Here is a 21,232-nt window from a genome sequence, read left to right on the forward strand (position 1 = left end):
GGTCTCCAGATCCCATTACTATTGTCGCTTGCATGCACAAGTCACGCGTACTTTGAAGTCTCTAATCCCTTATCACACCCCTCTTTTTGAGACAATACACAGTCGGTTTTTCCCGATCTCTGAAAGAAAGTAGAGACAGTCCTTCTGAAATAAGTTGTTTTAAGTTTGCTCCAATCACTTCAGTAGAAGTAGAAAGATCTTTTTCCGCCATGAAAAACGTTCTCTCTGACACTATGACAGTTGACAACTTAAAAAAGCATCTTGTTGTGACATGTAACCAAGGAAAGTGAGTACCATATGGGATAGTTTATTAAGTATTTGTCTATTTTTTTGTCTGTTTCCATGAATAATAAATGTCTATTTTTACGGTTTAGTGCCTATATGCCTGCCTATTTTAACCAAAATACATGCCTAAACATCCGGACTCTACACATAAGTGTGCATGAAAAATGTTATGCAAGCATATTGGTTGTTATATCTTTCAAAATCTATGAAGGTATACTGTGCTAATGTTATACTGAAATAAATTATAATTTAAGTTACAGTGTGGTTCTGGTTAGTATCTCTTTCAGTCTTGTCTTTTAGTTTGCATGAAGTAAAAGAATTCTCACCCTTATAACCTTCGTCATAAGTAACTACTATGAATTGAAGAATGCAAAATGGTTAGAGTAAGCTTTTAACAAATTAATGTTGCTTCAAATCTTACATAGTAATTACAGATACTTTAAAGTATATTCTTTTCATAAAGATTTCACATTGCTGTAGTATTCCATTCCACCTCTTCAGCACCGACTTTTCCATTATGTGAATCCACTTTATCTGGATCTCGCTGATCAATCTTCAAGAGCTCTGATTTGCTAAGATGATTGACAAGTCCTGCTCCCAGGGAATCTCCCAGGACGTTGATCATGGTACGGAAACGATCCCTAAAAGTGCAAAGAATGTCATCATTTTAAAATTATTTTTAAAAGGTAATTGATTACTTCCAGAAGACAATGATATTGCTTTGTTATGTTCGATTTTATTTTACGTACAGAAGCCAGTCCACTGTGATGATCAAAGTGACATCTTCAGGTGGAAGACCAACGGTGTCCAGAACCATGACCATGGTGACGAGACCAGCCTGTGGTATTCCTGCTGCTCCTATACTAGCTGCTGTGGAAGTCACACTGAAAAATAAGTTGTAAACATTAGGACTACAAGATTATTTTTGGTAATGAATAAAAATGAATAATACAGCAGAACTATATTTAGGCATTGGATTTTATACCCAGATAATAGAAGAAATGTAATTACTTTTGTATTTGAACTGGCCAAGACATTTAAACTCTTTTTCAGTTAATATAATTGATAAGAATTTTTCACTGTGCAATATTATACATAACATTTGGCCATTTATAATTCGTATGAACCAGCACTTCTTATTCTCTGTAAAGTACTTTGTTAGGCTTTACTTGATCTTTTGAGCGTACTAAAAATATCTGTAAGGTAACTGTATCTATAAGGTACAGTAAAGCTTGTTCTAAGTGGAATGTGGAATCGCAAGGGACTGAATTTTTTTTCCAAACTGGTCAAGTTTTCACAATATACAAAATTACACGAGTCTTAAGAAATTTTATTAAAGATAGCCTATACTCTATAAAATTATTAGGCACTTCTTTATAAGCAAAGTTCGGCGCAGTAGCTGATGTGCTTAGGTATTATTATTATTATTATTATTATTATTATTATTATTATTATTATTATTACTAAACTAAATTTCACTACACTGTATATTTACACACATACAAAGTTCCAGTGAGGATGTACTGTATCATTTGAAGCAATAATAATTTCTTTCCATGAATTAAAAACTTCTACTCTCTCTTTCCCTCTCTGGCTGTTTAACCATTAGGGATTAACACAATTAGACTCAACGTTGCCAATGATGTGTAGTAAAACAAAAATTTGTTTGAATAATTTCAAGGAAAAATTGTTCCGGGGTCAGGTATCGATCCTGGGACCCTCCGCTTAGCGCACGAACACACTTCCAACTGAGCTACTCCAGGAACTATACATGACGCCGTCACAATTTTTCCTTTATATCCACACAACTTAAATGGGCTGACAAGATGCCAGAACCCAACTTTGAGTGCACACGAATACTGTGTGACTTAAATTGTGGCTTCCTGTTAATGTACCTCGTGCCCTAAGCGAAGGGTCCTGGGATCGATACCCGCCCCAGAACAATTTTTCCTTGAAATTATTCAAACCTGCTTTACAGGAAGCTACTACCTGAAAGTCAGATTTGTATAAGAAATTTGTTGTTTACCTACTTGCTTTCTAATCCTCTTTTACGATTTTCTAAGAAAATCTATTAGACTCATGGCCAGCATCGTTAATGGAAGAAAGTCATTGACAATTTTCATATCTGTCTTTCTCTTGTTACAATGAGGTAGGAGAGACTGTACCTAACTCTTTATTTTCGTATTGTACCATATGAAACTACTTTGAGAACATGACTTGCTGGCTGACATTTCTCAGACTAAATGGTAAAATTAGAGAGTATAAAAATACACTACAACAAATTTTTAATTCCCCCCCCCCCACATTATATAAGATGATTTTTATACAGTCCTAATATTGCTTTCTGTTTCCGCATTATACAAAATATACACTTTAATAACTACTATTCTAACCACCAGGACTAGAGAATTTGTTCGTATTGCACATGTTAATGCCTTATTCACATTCTGCCTTGCACAAGTTTTGCTGTTTATACTTAACGAATTGAAGTATGGTAAAATTGAGGCTGATAGAAGAAAAAGAAATACAGAATGTATTCTGAAATAATTATTTCCTCCATCACATATCTCGGAAAATTTGGTTCTAAATGTCTGTTGAGATACTAGATATGACTGATGAAAGCATTTTGATTCCATTACATTTACGTAGCGTTGAAAAGACTGAGACATTGGGGCAGTTTTGGTATGCCATTACGTAGTTTGATGTGGTTCAGACCTCAGTGTTTATAAACAAGGCTTGCCTGACCTCCATTTGACAGCAGTATGATATGGAATACGGACATTTGGAGAGGTTGTTACCAACTGCAAGATCTATAATCTACACATATAATAATAATAATAATAATAATAATAATAATAATAATAATAATAATAATAATAATAAAATAATAATCTGTGGCACTACAGCCCGTGAAGAGCCCAGACCGACCAGTCGGCTGCTGGCCTCACGCCCACATGCCGAAGCAGAGGTGGACGATCATCCAACAAGAATGGAGGTATCGTGTGGTTAGCACAATGATCCCCCCAGCCATTATAGCTGGCTTTCGCAACCGAATTTCGCTACCTATAGTAGGTCCCCAAGTGCATCACGATGCTGGGTGGACACCAGTCCCATACACTGGCCGAAATTTCATGAGAAAATTTATTCCCCTATGAGGACTCGAACAGGCGCGCATTCCGTAATGCGAATCCTAGGCAGGATGCCTTAGACCATGGCGTGGGACAATCTATACATGTACATTGTAATAATCACCAGAAGGATCTGATTTTAACACTTACTTCTTATTGTTATTGCAATAGACAACAACACACGTTTTCAAATTCTCAAAAATAAATGAATAACGTATATCAGTATGTTCTTGTATGCAGAGAAGCTGCTTAAAGTACAAGTGCATTTTATGCCATTCATTTTTAAATCTTTGCATTATAATTCCCACTTGAAATAACTTCAGCAAATTTAGGAGATTTGTGAATCCTTTGCTTTTCTGCAAGTCATTTTTCATTTTCTCTTCCATTGTTCATCTTGCACAATATTAAGTTTGTGTTAAATAACGAAAAAAAAAAAATTATTATTGCAATTTGGTCCACTAGTTCTGCTTCAGACTTTTCAAAGGCTCCAATTGAAGCAGGAACAGTGGATTATTTTGGGGTAAGACAAGAGAGCCGTCCCTCCCTTAATATTTTATGAGAATACTGGTACAATATGACAGTAATCATTCCAGCCGAATTAAGATCACATACAAGTTACAGCAATTGACGGAAAAGTTTTCATTTTCTTGAGTATTACTATTCAGTACGTCAAAGACGAACACATCCAGTTGATGATGTCCACTCAGTATGGATAGTATAAGTAATTTTGTACCAATAAAAACAGATAGCACTGTAATCTGTACAGTGTTAGTGCTCTTGCAGTGACTGCATCCACATTCAGCAGACTGCAATAGGGAGAGTGGGAAGACAATATAGTGATGCACCTCGGTAAACATGACAAAAGCAGTTCAATCAATAAGATTGCTGGCTAGTAGAATGTTAAAACTAAACAGAACTGGCGAGAGAAGGCGAATTTAGAGAAAACCTACTCAATTTGGAGCTAGCTGCTGACAAAGGTAGTGCTAGTCTCAACTGCTTTCTCGGCAGTATTTGGCTGTACTGGCAAGCCCTCTGTCGCTTTCTTCTTGGTATTAGAAAGTCAGGTCATGTATTCTTGTATTGTTAGTTTCTCTCCCTGAGTGACAGTTTTATTTTATATTGGCAGCTTTTTTCTCTCCTGTTTGCGGGTGTTCCCGATATTTTTTTCTTTTTTTGTTGCAAGATGTAGCTCTACTTATTTATGTACATAGTATAATAAATATATTGATAGTTTAGAAATAAATACATATTTTTGTGTAGTTTCTTCTAGTAGTTGTGAACTAATTGATCGGTTTGCCAAGAAGAATGATCGTTGAGTGAATTTGTTTTACAAGTATGTAATACGGAATGTGCAGGTCCTATACTTTTTATATATATATAGGCCTAATGCCATCTCTCATCAATCACGTCTTGGCCTCAACTTTCAAACTTACTAAGTTATCTGCCACTGAGAAAAAAAAAAAAAAAGGAAAGAAAAATTTTTACTTTCAAATTGATCTTTAACAATTGATTCACTCAGGAGTCTTTGAGAGATATATATTGATGCTGCATCACTGCTGTTAAATAACTGGATCACCTTATTGATGCTGGAACATTGTTCACAATAGTATTTGTAAGCTTCCAGCAAGGACCCTCATCATGTAAGAACAGGAGCAAGAGGAAGAGGCATGTCATGGCATTCATTCCTGAATGTTGTCACACGAGTAGGAGCTTTTACAAACACTTTCTTGACATTCCTAATCAGTTAGTCAGTCGACCTCCAAAAATTTGTGCCTCACTTCCTCAACAAGAGTCTATGGGAAGCATGAGCGAGACATGCCATATGGACCGGTTTTCTATGTGTTATTTTTAGGTTGTTTCCTGCTTTTAACAAGTATTATGATGCCACATCAGTAACAATGAGGTGTACTTTAACATGTTCCACACCTGATGTCCATAGTGTTGCCATGACATTTTGAAATACTCTGCATATGGCAGAAGAGTTCACTGTCTTAATTTCCTCATATGTTAGAATATAAGGTCCATGAGGACTTCTTTTTAGTGGGTTATTTAACGATATTATATAATATAATTTAACAAGCCCTGATACACAAGGTACAATAAAAAATCTACTTATAAAATAATAAAATAACTTATACAGTAAAAATCAGACATAATTAATAAACATAATATGCAATATATACAAGAACAAATAATTAATTTTGATATAATAAAAACGTAAACTAGAAGTTATATTGATTATGGATAATAGTATAATTATGATGACAAAATAATTGTTAATATATTATTTATCTTGTTTCTATTCAAACTTTTTGACTGGGAGTCAAATATACTACATATGTTATGTCAGGTAAATTATGTTATTTTTCTCATCAGTAAATATAAATATATAAGAATAATCATAGTCTATCCTTTGATTAAGGTTCTGGCTGATATGTACATCTATTATGAGGCAGTACGTCTCACTTGATATGTGTCGGAGGAAGAACAATTGTTTGTATGCATCTGAAGTCTGATTATTGGAATAAGTAGCTACTGGGTGATGTATGCAATGGAGGGGGAAAGGAACTGGCCACCCTAACCCATTATCTCCTGACCTGGTTACCTCATAAGTGGTGCCTTGTTGGTATCGCTTGTGAGGTTCAAATCTGTCTTTGGACATTTGACTAAACAACAAACAACAATCATACATCTTCATTACGTTAGTATTAAGTTGCTGCCTCGAATCATTAAGTAGAAGTGTGATTGGTTTCCCAGTGGCAAGTGCGATTAATTTTGCATTACTGGTAGTACCAGTACTTAGTTTGTTGAGTTGTATACTGGCAGAGATAAAGGCCTCACATATGTTTTCATAATGTTCTCTATTAGATATAGATTTCTGCTGCAGCTCTTCTTGATGTTCCACTTTCAAAAGCGAGACTTTATGCTTATTTATACGAAGATCTCTTTCAACAGTTTATCTCTTAGGACTTATTATAGTAATGCAAAACTTGCAATAGAATTTGCCACTAATAATAGAGAAAGCATTCTCATTGTATTCGGAAATATACTTGTTCAGATTACTGGAAAGTTTTGTTTTCACTTTCGACATTTTGACAATAGACAAGTATGCCTCCTGCAGTAAGTGTTGTTCGAATGAATGGCACCTGTGCAGTCAGTCTGCTACCCCGTCACATGGACGAACGTTCTATTTCGTGTTAATAAACAAGGAAGTTTGAGTTTCACTGAATGTCGAAATGGCGAAAATGCCCCAATGTCTCGGCTCCGGAATAATATTAAGAATAGATTTCATAAGATACACATGCAGTGTACTTAGATTTGTTCTTTACCTGCTTATATTGTGGTTTTTTCACTTTTCCTATGTTCAATGTTTTTGTTAAAAATTAGTCCTATCTAATGTTATACTTTGAGACATTCCTTTCTTAGAAGTAATCAGATATTACTGAGTTCATGATTCTTTCAGACAGCAGAGATTTAAATATTTTAATACAAAGACCTGGGGAAAATTGATCAATGCTGGAATGAGAGAAAAGGAAAAAACAAACCGAAATAAAAGCAGTCCTTGACTTACAATGAGATTCATTTCAGCGAGTACATTGCAAGTCATGTTGGTCGTAAGTAAAAAAGTAATATATATATATATATATATATATATATATATAATGTATAAATTATTATAAATTTCATATTCAGTTACATTGTTCGTATTGCAGGCAGCACAGTCAGTTTATTGAGCCTCACAACTGCTGACAGGCTTACACTTCAGACCATTATCACCATCAAATGCAACTCGAAAGTACTTGTGAAGACTCTGGAACTAAACTTACCCATAAGCATTCATCTTTTTCACAAAATTGTCACCAAATCTACCTTGGAAAGTACTCCAGTCCCTGTATGAAAAATTGAAGCGTCGGCTGGAACAACGTTGTAAGTTACAAAATTTTCATTCGGCGTGTTTCCGTGTAATAATGTTGTGTGTCATGTTACCTTGCTATACTCTTTGCCTTGTAACTGTCCATCAATGCAATACGTGAAATTTGTCCACTCAAAAGTTTGCTACTCCATAAGAACAACGTTGTACGTGTACACATTTTTGCAGCTCCTATAAATTTTACCAAATGTAACTTATAACGTTGTTCCAGCCGACACTTCAATTATCTGATAATGCTGATAAAGGTGGTCTTTTTTTCTATTTTTGTAGCTTTCATTTCTTAAAATAAATACATTTCCTGAAAACTGTGATAATTAGGAATAATTAACAGACATCTATGTATTTCAAATTCAAATTTTAATATTAAGGCAGATTGCTCTGAAAATACCTGACTGCAAGCAGTTGTCCAATACTGAGTGACATTCCACGCACTTGAGATATGAAAATGGCTGCTACAGCCTCATATAGGGCAGTGCCATCCATGTTGATAGTAGCACCAATAGGCATAACGAACCGTGATACTCTTGGGTCAACATTGTTCTTTTCTTCCAGGCACCCCATTGAAATTGGAAGAGTCGCATTACTGTAAACACAAAAGTACATAATACGTCATACAAATGAGATTATTTGTCAGCTCTATCTTGACACTGCTATTGATTTGAGAGAGCGTTATGATTCGCCATCTTCAACTGAATGTCTTACTAAAGTTTCGGATACAATTGTGTACATTTAATTATGAAGAACTGTCTGTGCCAATGGTATCGAAAGAGGACAACAGGTTCAATGCTTCTCTCTTGTTTGTTTTTAATTAGGGAACATGGAAGTACTTAATGTATCTTCATGTGGTGTTATTCACGCTAGATTGCAAAGGTCATAATCGATGATGATGATGATGATGACGATGATGTGAACTGTTATAATTACCTACCTCGAACCTGTTCCAAACGCAGTGAAAAGAGCTTGTGACATGTTCAGTATGAATCGGAAAGGAAGCTGCCTTGTGGCAATGCTGTAGTAAATTGGTACAACTATGAACCCATGGATGAACAAGCCCAACATCACAGTCGTGAAATACATTCCGAGCTGTCCAACAATGACTTCGAAACTCTCCATTTCGAGCACCTTAGCAGCCACCAAGAAGAAAATACCAATAGGCGAGATCCTACAGCATAAATACATTCATGTTAGACACTGAGGAAGGAAAATTGTAGAGCTCACTGATCTAAGTCATTCTTTACTAAATATGAGACAATTATAGCAACAAATTCTTCACATTCCAAATTTAAGTCTTAACTGATACATACACAACATCACTAGATCTAGCTAAGTAATTATTGCTAGTTATTCACTGAATGAGTGATTTATTTTATTCCTCATTGATTGGGTTAATATCATGACAGAAATTACGAAAATGGAACTTACACTCAGATATATTCCAACACAAAATGTAAGCTGCGAAGAAAGTTAACAATAAAAGATGTAAAATTTAATGTAACTCAACTTTGAAACTCCAGCTGGATATTGCTGATAATTTTTAGTAAAATTCTTACCAAATGACCCAATACGTGATCATCAGCATGGCACCACCAAGAGAATCAAACAGTATGAAAAGAGGCTTCCCTCGTTCCTTCATCTTAGCAAGTGTGATCCCGAGTACAGTTGCAAACACGACCAATCCTAGGATATTGGTTCCAGTTGTGAATCTGTGAGTGATCTCCCAGTCCAGCATTGTCAGGTTTTTGGCTACAAAAAATCGAAAAAACCGATGCATTTAGTGCTGAAAATTACAAAATGTACAGTTAATACCTGTCTGATATGCACTGATTTTGCTACAATATTATACTTGTCAATTCAGCAAGATGCCATTAAATTATTTTAAATTAAAAGTCAAACTTATTGAGATATTATTATAGAGACTGTAATGTTATATTTCTACTGCTTATATAAATGCAGTTTATCTTAATTAGAAATCATTTCGTACTGGTAACCTATCACATCTCTTTGCACGCAACACATTGTCAGAGTGGAAACAATGCAACAAACAGGGCATGAATTCTACGTCATATTTCCGTATGGCTACATGTATACTGTACATATAACAGCTCTACTATGAGAAGATGTAATGTTTTGGATAATAACTGGATATTGTTGTTTCTGTTAAACATGTGTGCGCAGTTCATGATAATTGTTTTATTTTATATAGCATACTTTGGAAGGATTAAATATGATTTAATATTTTATTTTAATAATTCTTCAATATGGAGTATGGAGCATAAATAACATGATATAGTAGGGGAGGCAAGACCTGTCCTGTGACTTTATCATGTGTCATGGCTATATCACCAATGGGTATGAAGGGGTAGGTTTTAGTCTGAAATGAACTTTCATGGCAGTAGAGTCATATAATATTAACCATCATGAAACAAACTCTATTTCTGATAGCTTATTCTTTCCCCTTTCGCACAGTTCACATGCTAAGTCTCATCTCCTGTATACAATGATAGTAGAGTGGGGATGTAAGTACAGATTATAGGTGCATATAATGTGTTTTATTGAGCGACCATTTAAGCTAGAGTTGTGTGAAACAATAAAGAGATAATGGAATAATGGTGGGATGAGAATGGAAATGAAAACCGAGATGTTTGGTGAAAGCTTTCACGAATCTTACACTATTTCCAGAATAGAACTTTGATCCCTTTGATAAGAAACTTTCGTTCAGTGAAAGTTTTGAAGTTAGAAATAATTTCAAAGAGAACAGTCATTATCGAAGATTTACATGGGTTGTCTGAGGAAAACCTCAGTTAAAACCGACAGCTTTGGGGATATAGCTCCATAGCTCCTTATTAACAAGGCAGTATATTACCACATACCGAGACCAATTATTATTATATTGATTTTGAAAACAAAATTTACTTTTGTAGCAGATTCGCATACATACCTATGATTTCCTCATCTGGGGGAGGTTTGAGTACTGTCTGGTACTGTAAGAGAAAAGGAAACATTTATAACATCAGTACCTATATTATAAGACATGACAGTAGTACCTATTACATTTGTTTAACACTATGCTTATGAAGTAGAATAGTGGATATGGTTACATCTCTAACAAATACAGTCTTAAAATTGCATATATTTTGTGTAGAGAGTCGTTTTTGATAACTTCATGATATGGATCCATTCAGAAATGATTCAGTCATTATCAATAGTAAAAATTAGGAAATCTGAATATATTTTTATTTTGAAAAAATAATTATAATGCATACATGACCGGAAATAATAATAATAATAATAATAATAATAATAATAATAATAATAATAATAATAATAATAATAATAATAATAAATATACAGTGCTTTTTTTCTGATGGTACATTAATGGTATGCAGTTTTTCTCCTTCAACATTTTTACATCAAGATTTCTGTCGTAGAATGGCAAAATGAATCCTACAATAGGGTGACCAGACGTCCTCTTTTGTTCGGATATATCCTCCTTTTTAGGCCTTTGTCCAGGATCCAGGCAGAAAAATACAAAATAAAAAAATGTCCTCCTTTTCGTCACTTTATGCCTGATATTTTGAAATTATCTGCTTTGACGCCTTTTCAAGTAATTTGCCTGTAGGTGGCAACAGCATTGACGGAATATACCAGTACCGTACTCTTTGCCAACGGTCATAACTCCCTTTGCTCCTCCTTGTTATGGTCATTGCTCAGAGGTAGCTAGTAAATCGAGGTACGAATGTAAATATAAATAGATATTTTCTGTCCTCTTTAATACTTTTATTATAGTTTCCATGACTTTCATATGTAGCTAACTGTAAAATCATTATTATTAAGTTTTTTCATAATAAATTATTTTTTAATAAAGAGATATTAACATACTTTTCATATGATATAAGCCTAAATCTGTACTATAAATATTTTTGTAATAAAATAGATATTGACGTAATTTAAAGTATAATATAGACCTAAGCCTAAATCTAACTACATGTTTTCTGTCCTATTTTTTCGAACAATGTCCTCGTTTTTTAAGCTTTGTGTCCTCTTGTTTAACGATGTGAATCTGGTCACCCTATCCTACAATCAGCAGTGGATACAAACAGCAAGCTATGATTCTATGAAGAAGAAAGTGCCTCTAACAATACATTCCGAACTCTGATGCTATTATAAATCTGTGTATCTTGTAAATCTTGGTGAGTGCCAGCACCTTTTTTTCTGAGAAAAAATGCACTGAAAATATACAATCAGCAAAATTCAAAGAACACTTAGACCTATAGCAATGAAATCGGATTTTGAAAATTTGAACGTTCACATTACTGCCACTTCATCCATAGCAATGTCATTTTTATTAACGCCATATATTTGTATTAAGATCATATGTTATTATTTATTTGAAATTTTCTCAATTCTTACTCTTTTGAATGTAGACTTCTGGACCTAACAGATTCTTACAAGCTTTAGAAATACTTAAATGACAGTAACAGTTAGTATAGTTATGTATTTTATTTTGAGAGTAACATCAGCAAATGATTAAAGTCAGGCACAACTTGATTTCTGCGACTATTCTATCAGTTGTCTGTTTCACAACTGCTGCTATGCCATCAGGTGGCTAACTTCACTGCACTTTTAAGATGTTAAATTTATGCTGCGAAACAATGCAGGAATACTCTTAGACATTATAATGACTTGTTTTATTCCGATAATGATTATTGGGACTGTCAGGAAAAAAAATGATGTAGCTGCCTCTAAATAGGACAACAGAAACTTGCTGATAGGAATCATACAGGCAAGAATGGCTTTTGAGTCATGAAACAGACAACTGACAGAATAGTCGCTGAATATTCTTGTACATTTATAATTATGTATCCGAAGATATCGTCGTTTCTGTGACAACTAACAAGCCATTACAGGAAAACTGGATCATTCACAGTTGAGTAATGATATGATTTTTCAAGAAAGAGTAGGCCTACACAATGAATATGAAATAAGTTTGGATACTGGTATAAATAATCTGTGATTAGCTTACACCTATCTGTGTGGAGTGTAATAAACAGAATTAATATGAAGATTATCGCCGAGCTATAGGTCATAACTTAGATGCTAACCAGTGGGTAATGTATCATATTTCCCTTAAGGATGTTACAAACAGGACGTTGCAGTGTGGAGATTTACCTAATTTATATCAACTTAGGTTTTATCAACGTCTATAAAAGGAACAGTTGAACATAAGTGGAAACTAACAAGCTAATATTAAAGAGAAAACGAATTTATTAAAATGTAGTGCACACATTTAAGTTAACAAACGAATTTGTTAGAAATATTGAGATTAAAGAATAACAGAAATTACCTATATAATATTAACTTATTTTTTGGTAATCTTTATCACTAACGTATTGAAAAGTACTGCCCTTTTAATACACATAATACAAGAACACTGAAATTGATCGATATAATATAAATATGTGGGGTTTCAGACGGTGTTGGCAGCATGAACCAAAAGCCAATCTTGCCCATAGCATTCCTATCATAGACAAGTTCCTACAGCCCTATCTAAAGGCAGATAGCTACATCCATTTTTATCAAACAGTTGCAATAATCAATATCGGAATAAAACAGAACATTATATCTCAGAATATTCCTGCATAGTTTTGCAGCATAAATTTAATGTCTTTGAAGTACAGTGAAGTTAGCCGTAGCAAGGGACACCAAATGGCATTGGAGTGGTTGTATCATGACTGAAATATTGCAATACGGCTGTGAATATGTTATACCAAGAGGAGTATTCTACTCCTCTTGTGTTATACATAACACTCGTACGAAGAGTGATTTTCTGATGGGAGGTCTCGTAGTGAAGGGATCGAGTTTGAGAGATACACTGAAAAATTATCTGAGAATTCAATGTGTCACCATCTCCTTCTCGGAAAGCAACTTATTATTGTCATTCAAGACAGTGTACAGTACTGATGATTTAAGCTCTTGATTATGATTCAAGTACTTTTCTAAACGTTCTAGTTCTTCAAAGATCACCTGCAAGTCACAGTATTTCTTTTACAAAAGTCACTGGTTTTTTTAAGCTTTTGTAATTATTTCACGTTTTTCTATTTTAACACACTAATAATAATATGTTCCTTCATCAAATATGAATTCACGATAGAGAGCAGTATTGTTAACACAAACCTGATATTTTCTAGATACTGGTAAGTAGTTTTCATCAATTTCTTTGCAGCACAGTCTTCTAAAGATGTTCGATGACATTTCTCCAACATCACATTGAGAGAATATTTTATCAATCCTCAACTTGAAGTTTTTATAAATTGTGCAGAGACATGTATCTCCACTACTTACTTTTGGCTGGGTCACCCAAAGAGTTTTTCAATTGCAAAATGTAGTGTAGGTTATTTTATATTGGTTTGCTTCAATAACTTTATTATTCAATTCTTGTAAATTATGTCAGTTTATATTTCCTGTTTTAAGTTTATTTTTGGCAATGAACTCTTTTTTTACCTGACATAACCTGCTGTTAGCAAACAATTCAAAGATGTCTGTCACATATTTTCTCAGCATATTAGTGTAAACTTTCGTTTTCCTTTCATAAACAAACTGGAAAGTGTTTCTTTTCTGATCATTTGAATAAAGGAGTTTATTTGGTAAACATTCCTTCGTATATTTTATCTGATGATACCAGGTACCCTTTTTTATATTTTCCCTTCTACTACTTTGGTAAAAATCCGTTTGGACTTTTAACCTTGCAAATTCTGGAAGTCATGTTTTAGTTATTTTGATAGTGCCTTCCCAAAAATCAACTTTTCCTTACATTTTTTATTTTCCTAACAAGCTCTTTGAATCATTTTGTGGAGACAGTACCGTTTCCTTCTGAGATTTTTTTTTTTTTTGGATCCTTTCATATCTTTTCCTGCTCCTTTCAACGATTCTCTTCAAATGTTTCTTTGTCACTATTCTGTAGACTTTTACCCGGTCTTTGCCAACACTCTTCTTTCTACTAGATTTTCTTACTGCTACCAGATGATAGTATTTCTGCTGGATTGGTTCTGTCATTACCACTTATTAGCGGAATTTCATTCAACATCTTCTCATGTACTGTTCTCTCTTTTTTCTGTCCTTGAGCTTTTATTTATTTTCATTCCATTATTTTCTTGTCATGCTGTGTTCTCATGTACTTAAATTATAAATCATTATTTTCTTCTTTTTACTCTTCAAATACTTTACCTTTTCTGCCTCTCCTCCCATTTCTGTGGGTCATTCTTCATTGCTTCTCGTCTTTTCCTTTTACTCATTCACATCTTGCCTCTCTCTCTTTTTTTTTTTTTTGCAGAATTGTCGTGAGTATTCATATTTTATCTGTTTACAAAATGAAGTCATAATATCTGAAAGAATTCAGTTCATATTTAACATCAGTGTAGTCAAATTGATATTATCATGGATGTGTGACATTACCGCTTAGGTCTACAGTTGATATTCATGGCTATTACAATGTCACAGATGAGTGTATCTTTATATCGAATAGAAGTTATGTTTTTATTATTTTCAACACTGATGAGTGATGACTAATATAGATGACACACTTATAATAAATTACAGTACAAAACTAGCCTACGGTATTTGCTCAGTAGTTTTGAAAATTAAACTAATCATGTTGAAATTACAAAATGTGTTCATAAAATAATTTATGGTACAAACAAATCGAAAGAACACGAAATTGATACGGTACTAGTTTGATGACCCATTTATATTCAATACTGGCCTCAAAATTGATATTAAATTTGATTGATTTTTTAAATGTTTATGATATGATGACCTATTTATATTTAATGTTGGCCTCAAAATTGATAATAAATATGAGTAGGCTCTATTTTTCAAAATGTTTATGAACTGAAATAAGTGGGCACAGTATACAACATATATTAGCTACATGTGTTCATTGAAAGTTATGGTTCACTTTAAATAACAGATGTTCAGTTAATAACTAGATATATTCACAGAACAAAGTTTATCTGAGGATTTTCTTTTCTCTCATGAAGATAAATACAATTTCAAAAATATTATGTATTTGCTAATCTTGTTAATTACTAGTCATTTCTTTCAGTGAGTAAAATGTAACATGTAAAATTTAAATATGTGTTTCCTACATGGAAAGAGATTGTATCGTTAGTACATTCTTCCCGCTCTAAACGCTGAAAGATTAAATTTGTTTAAATATATTATGTGATGTTATTCAGTTAGGCATTAAAGAATGACATATTTACTTAAGAGTGAATCTGTATATTTTTTAAAATAATTTTTTATTCACCAAATCATTACTAGAATCATAATCTTACAGGCAACGAATAGTACCATAATGTATTTCCATTACCATCACCGTCATCATCATCATCATCATCATCATCATCGTCATCAGTAGCTATATTAGTGGCTTCATTCGATCAATTCCAAAGTTCTCGTACTGTGTACATTAAAGAAGCAGCACTTTTCAAATGTTGATGATAAAACATTACCAGCAAATAAGTGAATATTATATAATTTTCGTTATATCTTAATCTCAATATTGCTAACAAATTCGTTTGTTAAATACATACACTGCGTTCTGATATATTCGTTTTCTCTTTAACATTAGTTTACTAGTTTCCTCTTTTGTTCAACTATGCCCTTTTTATAGACGTTGATAAAACCTAAGCTGATATAAATAATGTAAACCTCCACATTGTCACGTCCTGTTTGTAACATCCTTAAGGGAAATGTGATAGTGGGAAAAGGAAATATGATACAGTACCTACCTATTAGCATCTAAGTCATGAGCTACATCATGGCTATGATCGTCATATTACTGTTTATTACATTCCACACAGGTATGTTTAAGCTAATCACAGATTACTTATATCTAAACTTGTTTCATATTCATTGTGTATTTTAAAATTTTCATTTAGACCTTACAACACTAAAATATATATCCTTAATATTCTGTGTATTATAAGTGATGTTAATTGCAAGAATACCATAGTTCGAACTCCTGCCTTATGGTTAATAATGCTATTGCGAAAACAAAAGATGAACAAGACTATGTTGGTACTGGTACTAGTTGACTGTGCTCCTGTCATTATCTTCGTGATATTCTACGAGTATTTGTAGGTGTTCATGTTAAAGAAAAAGCAATTTATTACTTGTATAATAATTATTTTTGTTTCTATGTTATGTGAATTTATACTGTTTCTTGAAAAGTCGTATCGTTACCTGCCTATAAATGATCCATTTTTCCTATAATGACATATTAGTTGGCAAAGAAACAACAATATTGATCTTTGGATACATAATTGAAAAATGTGATCCCAAAACGTGTTAAGTCAATTTTTATAAAGGACCAGTCTACAGGCTGAGTGAGTTTTCAAGGGATATGTAAACCTTACAATAACACAAACTTTTAGACAAGGATTGGCGTTGTTTTCGAAGAAACCATGTTTAAAATATAATGATAGAGGGATAGAATTTAATCATATATAAACTTTTGTATAATTAAATCCAGACGTTTGAGATGGGCAGAGGATGTAGCACATATGGACGAATCCACAAATGCACATAGAGTGTTAGTTGGGAGACCAAAGGGAAAAAGACCTTTGGGGAGGCCAAGACGTAGATTGGAAGATAATGATAAAATGGCTTTGAGGGAGGTGGGATGTGATGATAGAGACTGGATTAATCTTGCACAGAATAGGGACCGATGGTGGGCTTATGTGAGGGCGGCAATGAACCCGTGGGTTCCTTAAAAGCCATTTGTAAGTAAGTAAGCATAAATCATAAAAATGACCAAATGGACTGAGCGAGTTTTGAGATCACACTCTGCAATTGTAAATGTGAATAGCTATCGTATCTAAATTAAGTTGTGTTCCTCATACTCAGGATATATCTCTCTACAATACTCAAGTTCTTGTGAAACCACGAAATATTCTAATAGAAACTAGTGTGGTTTAATATACATTAGAGAGACATAACATTTCAAATTTATTTTTGGTTGAAATTTTCCAGAGAACGATTTTGGAAAGATTTGTGTACATTTAAATTATTCTAATTCAAATGATTGACTCCCTCTTGTAAACATCGCAAGCAGTAGACTTTTCTTTCAAATTAATTGAAGAACCTACACTACTCATAGAATTCAATGCATACTGGTAATATACATATATTTTTTTAATGTTGTGAACTACTCTCATGTACATGGATTTACATTAATCCCAAGGCCTGGGTTTGGAGTGCTATCACTGTGGAACTGATGCTGATGAAAATACAGAAAGTTGTGAAAATTTCGAATACCCAAGCAGCTCCATAGTTACCTGCCCTGAAGAACACTTCTGTGCCAAGATACTACATAAGTCAGGTACACTATGCTCTAGTGAAGACAAAGGAAAAACAAATGAATCAGACAGTCATCATCATCATCATCATCATCATCATCATCATCATCATCATCATATTATTATTATTATTATTATTATTATTATTATTATTATTATTATTATTATTATTATTATTATCTTTCATAAACATACCAGTGGACACGATTCATATTGTACAGCCGAGGAAACTGGCTGATTTGGCAGCCAGTGAACGTTTTCTTCTTTTCTTCCTTTCATTTTTCTTACTATCTGCCATTTATTTAGTTTTAGTTACGTATTGTGGCCTCCAAAATCGCTGGATTTATGTCGGTGGGGAAATCAATAAGACAGAACTTATCATAACAATTGCAGTATTCTTGATTATGAGAAAGACAAAATTTGTTAAGAAATTATACCAGTACCTCAATTCATGGAGATGAACTGTGCGTGTCACCATACCATACTTTTTCAAGCCTAAGCCCTTCATTCGAAGCTAGAGAGAGGCATTTTGAACATGCGACTGTAATGGTGAGTTATGTAACAGTTTATTTATGTTTCATAATGAAATACATATCGGTACCCATATTTTAAATTGTTATCAAGATTTATAAACATGTTAGACTGCACCCTGATGGGTCAGTAGAGCATCGGTATAACAGCAACTCGGTAAGCACTCTGCATGCCGAGTCAATGTCACAGCCAAATGTCTTTGGCAGCCTCACACATGTCGGTGCGGTGCACTACCAATACAACATGTTTTTGGCATGCAGCCTTGCTGCACATTTCTCACTCGCCAAGCAGCATTTACCAAGTGAAGTTGTGAATATTTCTATTTGTAATAAAGAACATTTTACCATTATGTCAGTGGAAATACAGTTAGTTCTTGAGGTAGAGAAATATCCATGTCTTCATAATTTCGAATTGGCGGAATATTCACGAAGAGACATAACAGAAAAGGTGTGGGGAGAATTTGCTAAAAAAAACAGGAATCTCAGGTAACATATTTTACTAATACAATAAAACAATCATCTAGTATCAATTCTCGTGCTGCTATAAACAACCTACTATACAGCTGTTATTCCTTTCAATGTACAAATGTACCCAGCATCGTTTCATTTTCTTTCGTAACCTTAAATACACATAGACGACATGGCCTTTAGAAGGTTCAATAACTACTGAGAATTTAGAAAATGTGCAGTGAAGTGATGGTGAGAAAAACACATATATGCAGACATTCCGTACCATGAGGAAGTCCAGTACGGTACAACATCGTTCAAACAAATGTACCACTGCTGCACCATTCTCGTCAGGGAGGGCCCTTAGATTGTTAAGAATGACCTGCATTTTAACCATTGAAAAGAATGATTTTCCGAGCAATTATGTATAGCCTACAACTCGCCTTCGAGAACATAAGTTAACAGTGATAGAGTTAAGTCATTTTCCTCTGTCGAGAAATTTTATATATTCATAAGAACAGTTAACATTAACATTCATAGAAAATTCTCCAGCTATATCATATGCCACAATCTGCCTTAAATGTACATTTTTAAATTATACATAATTATGTTACTAGTACTTTTCCTGACTTTGATGAAGTATTTCGTCTTTGAACTGACACTGATGACAAGATTACATTGTGGGCCTCCCTGGTAGTGTGGTCAGCTAAGACAACACAGGACAGAAAGCCTACATGAGAAGTGACAAACACCCAGTTCCGTGGACAGGAGATAAATCTTTTCTACTATCTGTTAGAAGTGAAATCATGGACCACTTGGATGGGAAACATACATTATGCAAAGTTGTTGTTATTATTATTATTATTATTATTATTATTATTATTATTATTATTATTATTATTATTATTATTTTCATCACCATTATTAGTCACAATAACCATAAGTCTTGACAGATTTTTCAATATTACAAAGTTCATCATAGTGCTTATTTATCTTTATCATGACCTGTAGTAAGATTTTGTTTCTTCAGTGTCTACTAATACTCTGTTGATCTATCAAGCGATACTCTGAGTGTTGAGTTACATTAACATATTTTATTTCTGTATCAAAGGATCGGTTGTGCGTGGGTGTGCAGCTGCTGAAACTGCTGTTGCAAATCGCAAACATGAGGTGGGGTGCTGGAAAACCAATCGCCGCCACAAGGATACCCGTGTTATCTTCACTTGCTTCTGTAACTTTGATTTCTGCAACAGTGGACGAACAATTTCTGTGTCGGTGTCCATTCTAGTGGCGAGTTTCACCATAGTCATCACCAGACAATGTCTCAGTTGGATATGTTAGTGGAACTTTAAGTTGTGACAGCTGAAATGATTTATGTGAATCGCTCTGTACTTTTTGACTACTATTATGTGTGGTGACCATGTAGTAACTTCTCAACGTCTGCAATTCTTGTTTCATGTTCAGTTCTAATATTTTGTCACAAATGAATAAATTATTGTCACTGGTTACATTATTAAATTTTCTGACCATCATACACCCCCTTCAGTCCAGCCTCCATAAGCGGATGTTCTCTAAATAATGGGACCGCAATTACATATAGAATAGACCCTGTGAGATTCCTGGTGGATAAAACAACTTCCGTGAGGTTTATTTTTATATTTATTTCGCCAATATTTTAGTTTTCACTGCAGCCTTCATCTCAGCACTCATACCGATACGAATTAGCTCTTGTTAATTGAGGTAGTCTTTAAATAATGAAGGAATCATGTGGTCTTTAATATTGTTTGAGAAAGTAGGATCTTAAGCTTTACGTAGAAGAATACTCAAGATTAAACATTGTTACAATAAATGAAATCAAATTTTCACCTTTGCAAACACAATTTGTATATCCTACCTACTCTTGGGGAGAACTCTGAATGAATGAATGAATGAATGAATGAATGAATGAATGAATGAATGAATGAATGAATGAATGAATGAATGAATGAATGAATGAATGAATGAATGAAAAAGCAAATGTGCTACTATACGCTACCACTAAGACTAAGCACTCTTTGCCTACCCTACGAGATGGGGTACAGTAGCATACACTCTACAGCATTGCCAAATCAAGCATGTTGAATTGTGAATGTGCCTGCTTTAAGAGAAACGAAACCCTGGTCCTACAGGTCAAATGCAATGAAATTAACTGCAGCAAGAAAATTTACATTTCATATTTATGCATCAGAACAATAAATGATACGTGGTATGAAAGACAAATTCAAAAAGGATTTTTTTGCGGTACTGGCATGTCATGATCAATTTCACATGTGCATAGCTGCATTGTTTCCAAGAAAGCATATAGGAACTCCATTTGTGGCAGCAGCAAATAGATTTCTTTTTTTCTCTCTCTCTTGTATGAAGGAAGGACCTGAAGGCTTAATTTAACCCAGATTATATGTGAATTAATAATGGCGAAATGAATCCGAGATCAAACACCGAAATTTATCCAACAATTCTGCTTCAATTGGTTGAGGGAAAACTCCTGAAAAACTACAACCAGGTAACTTGTCC

The 21,232-nt window shown here is 33.8% G+C and overlaps 1 protein-coding gene and 1 long non-coding RNA gene across 6 annotated transcripts in view; one reads left to right on the forward strand and one right to left on the reverse strand.

The window, feature by feature from the left end:
• Positions 1 to 21,232, reverse strand: part of Eaat1 (Excitatory amino acid transporter 1) — a 304,861-nt gene that overhangs the window by 10,484 nt on the left and 273,145 nt on the right. For 3 of the 5 annotated variants that reach the window (XM_069837784.1, XM_069837780.1, XM_069837783.1), the window contains exons 4-9: positions 10,283 to 10,325; positions 8,895 to 9,087; positions 8,273 to 8,506; positions 7,733 to 7,927; positions 1,035 to 1,169; positions 707 to 926 (exon numbers count right to left, since the gene is read on the reverse strand). In XM_069837784.1, the coding sequence (XP_069693885.1) occupies positions 752 to 926; positions 1,035 to 1,169; positions 7,733 to 7,927; positions 8,273 to 8,506; positions 8,895 to 9,087; positions 10,283 to 10,325 (975 nt within the window). In that variant the 3' untranslated portion in view covers positions 707 to 751. Of the gene's footprint in view, positions 1 to 705; positions 927 to 1,034; positions 1,170 to 7,732; positions 7,928 to 8,272; positions 8,507 to 8,894; positions 9,088 to 10,282; positions 10,326 to 21,232 lie in introns of those variants that run through there. The other 2 variants (XM_069837782.1, XM_069837781.1) reach the window with 2 other exon arrangements.
• On the forward strand, positions 16,066 to 20,187 carry LOC138707827 (uncharacterized). The gene is made up of 3 exons (XR_011334385.1): positions 16,066 to 16,205; positions 17,588 to 17,725; positions 19,791 to 20,187. It is a non-coding gene; the product is annotated as an uncharacterized lncRNA (long non-coding RNA).

This window comes from Periplaneta americana, chromosome 10, assembly GCF_040183065.1.
Source record: "Periplaneta americana isolate PAMFEO1 chromosome 10, P.americana_PAMFEO1_priV1, whole genome shotgun sequence".
Classification (NCBI taxonomy): domain Eukaryota; kingdom Metazoa; phylum Arthropoda; class Insecta; order Blattodea; family Blattidae; genus Periplaneta; species Periplaneta americana.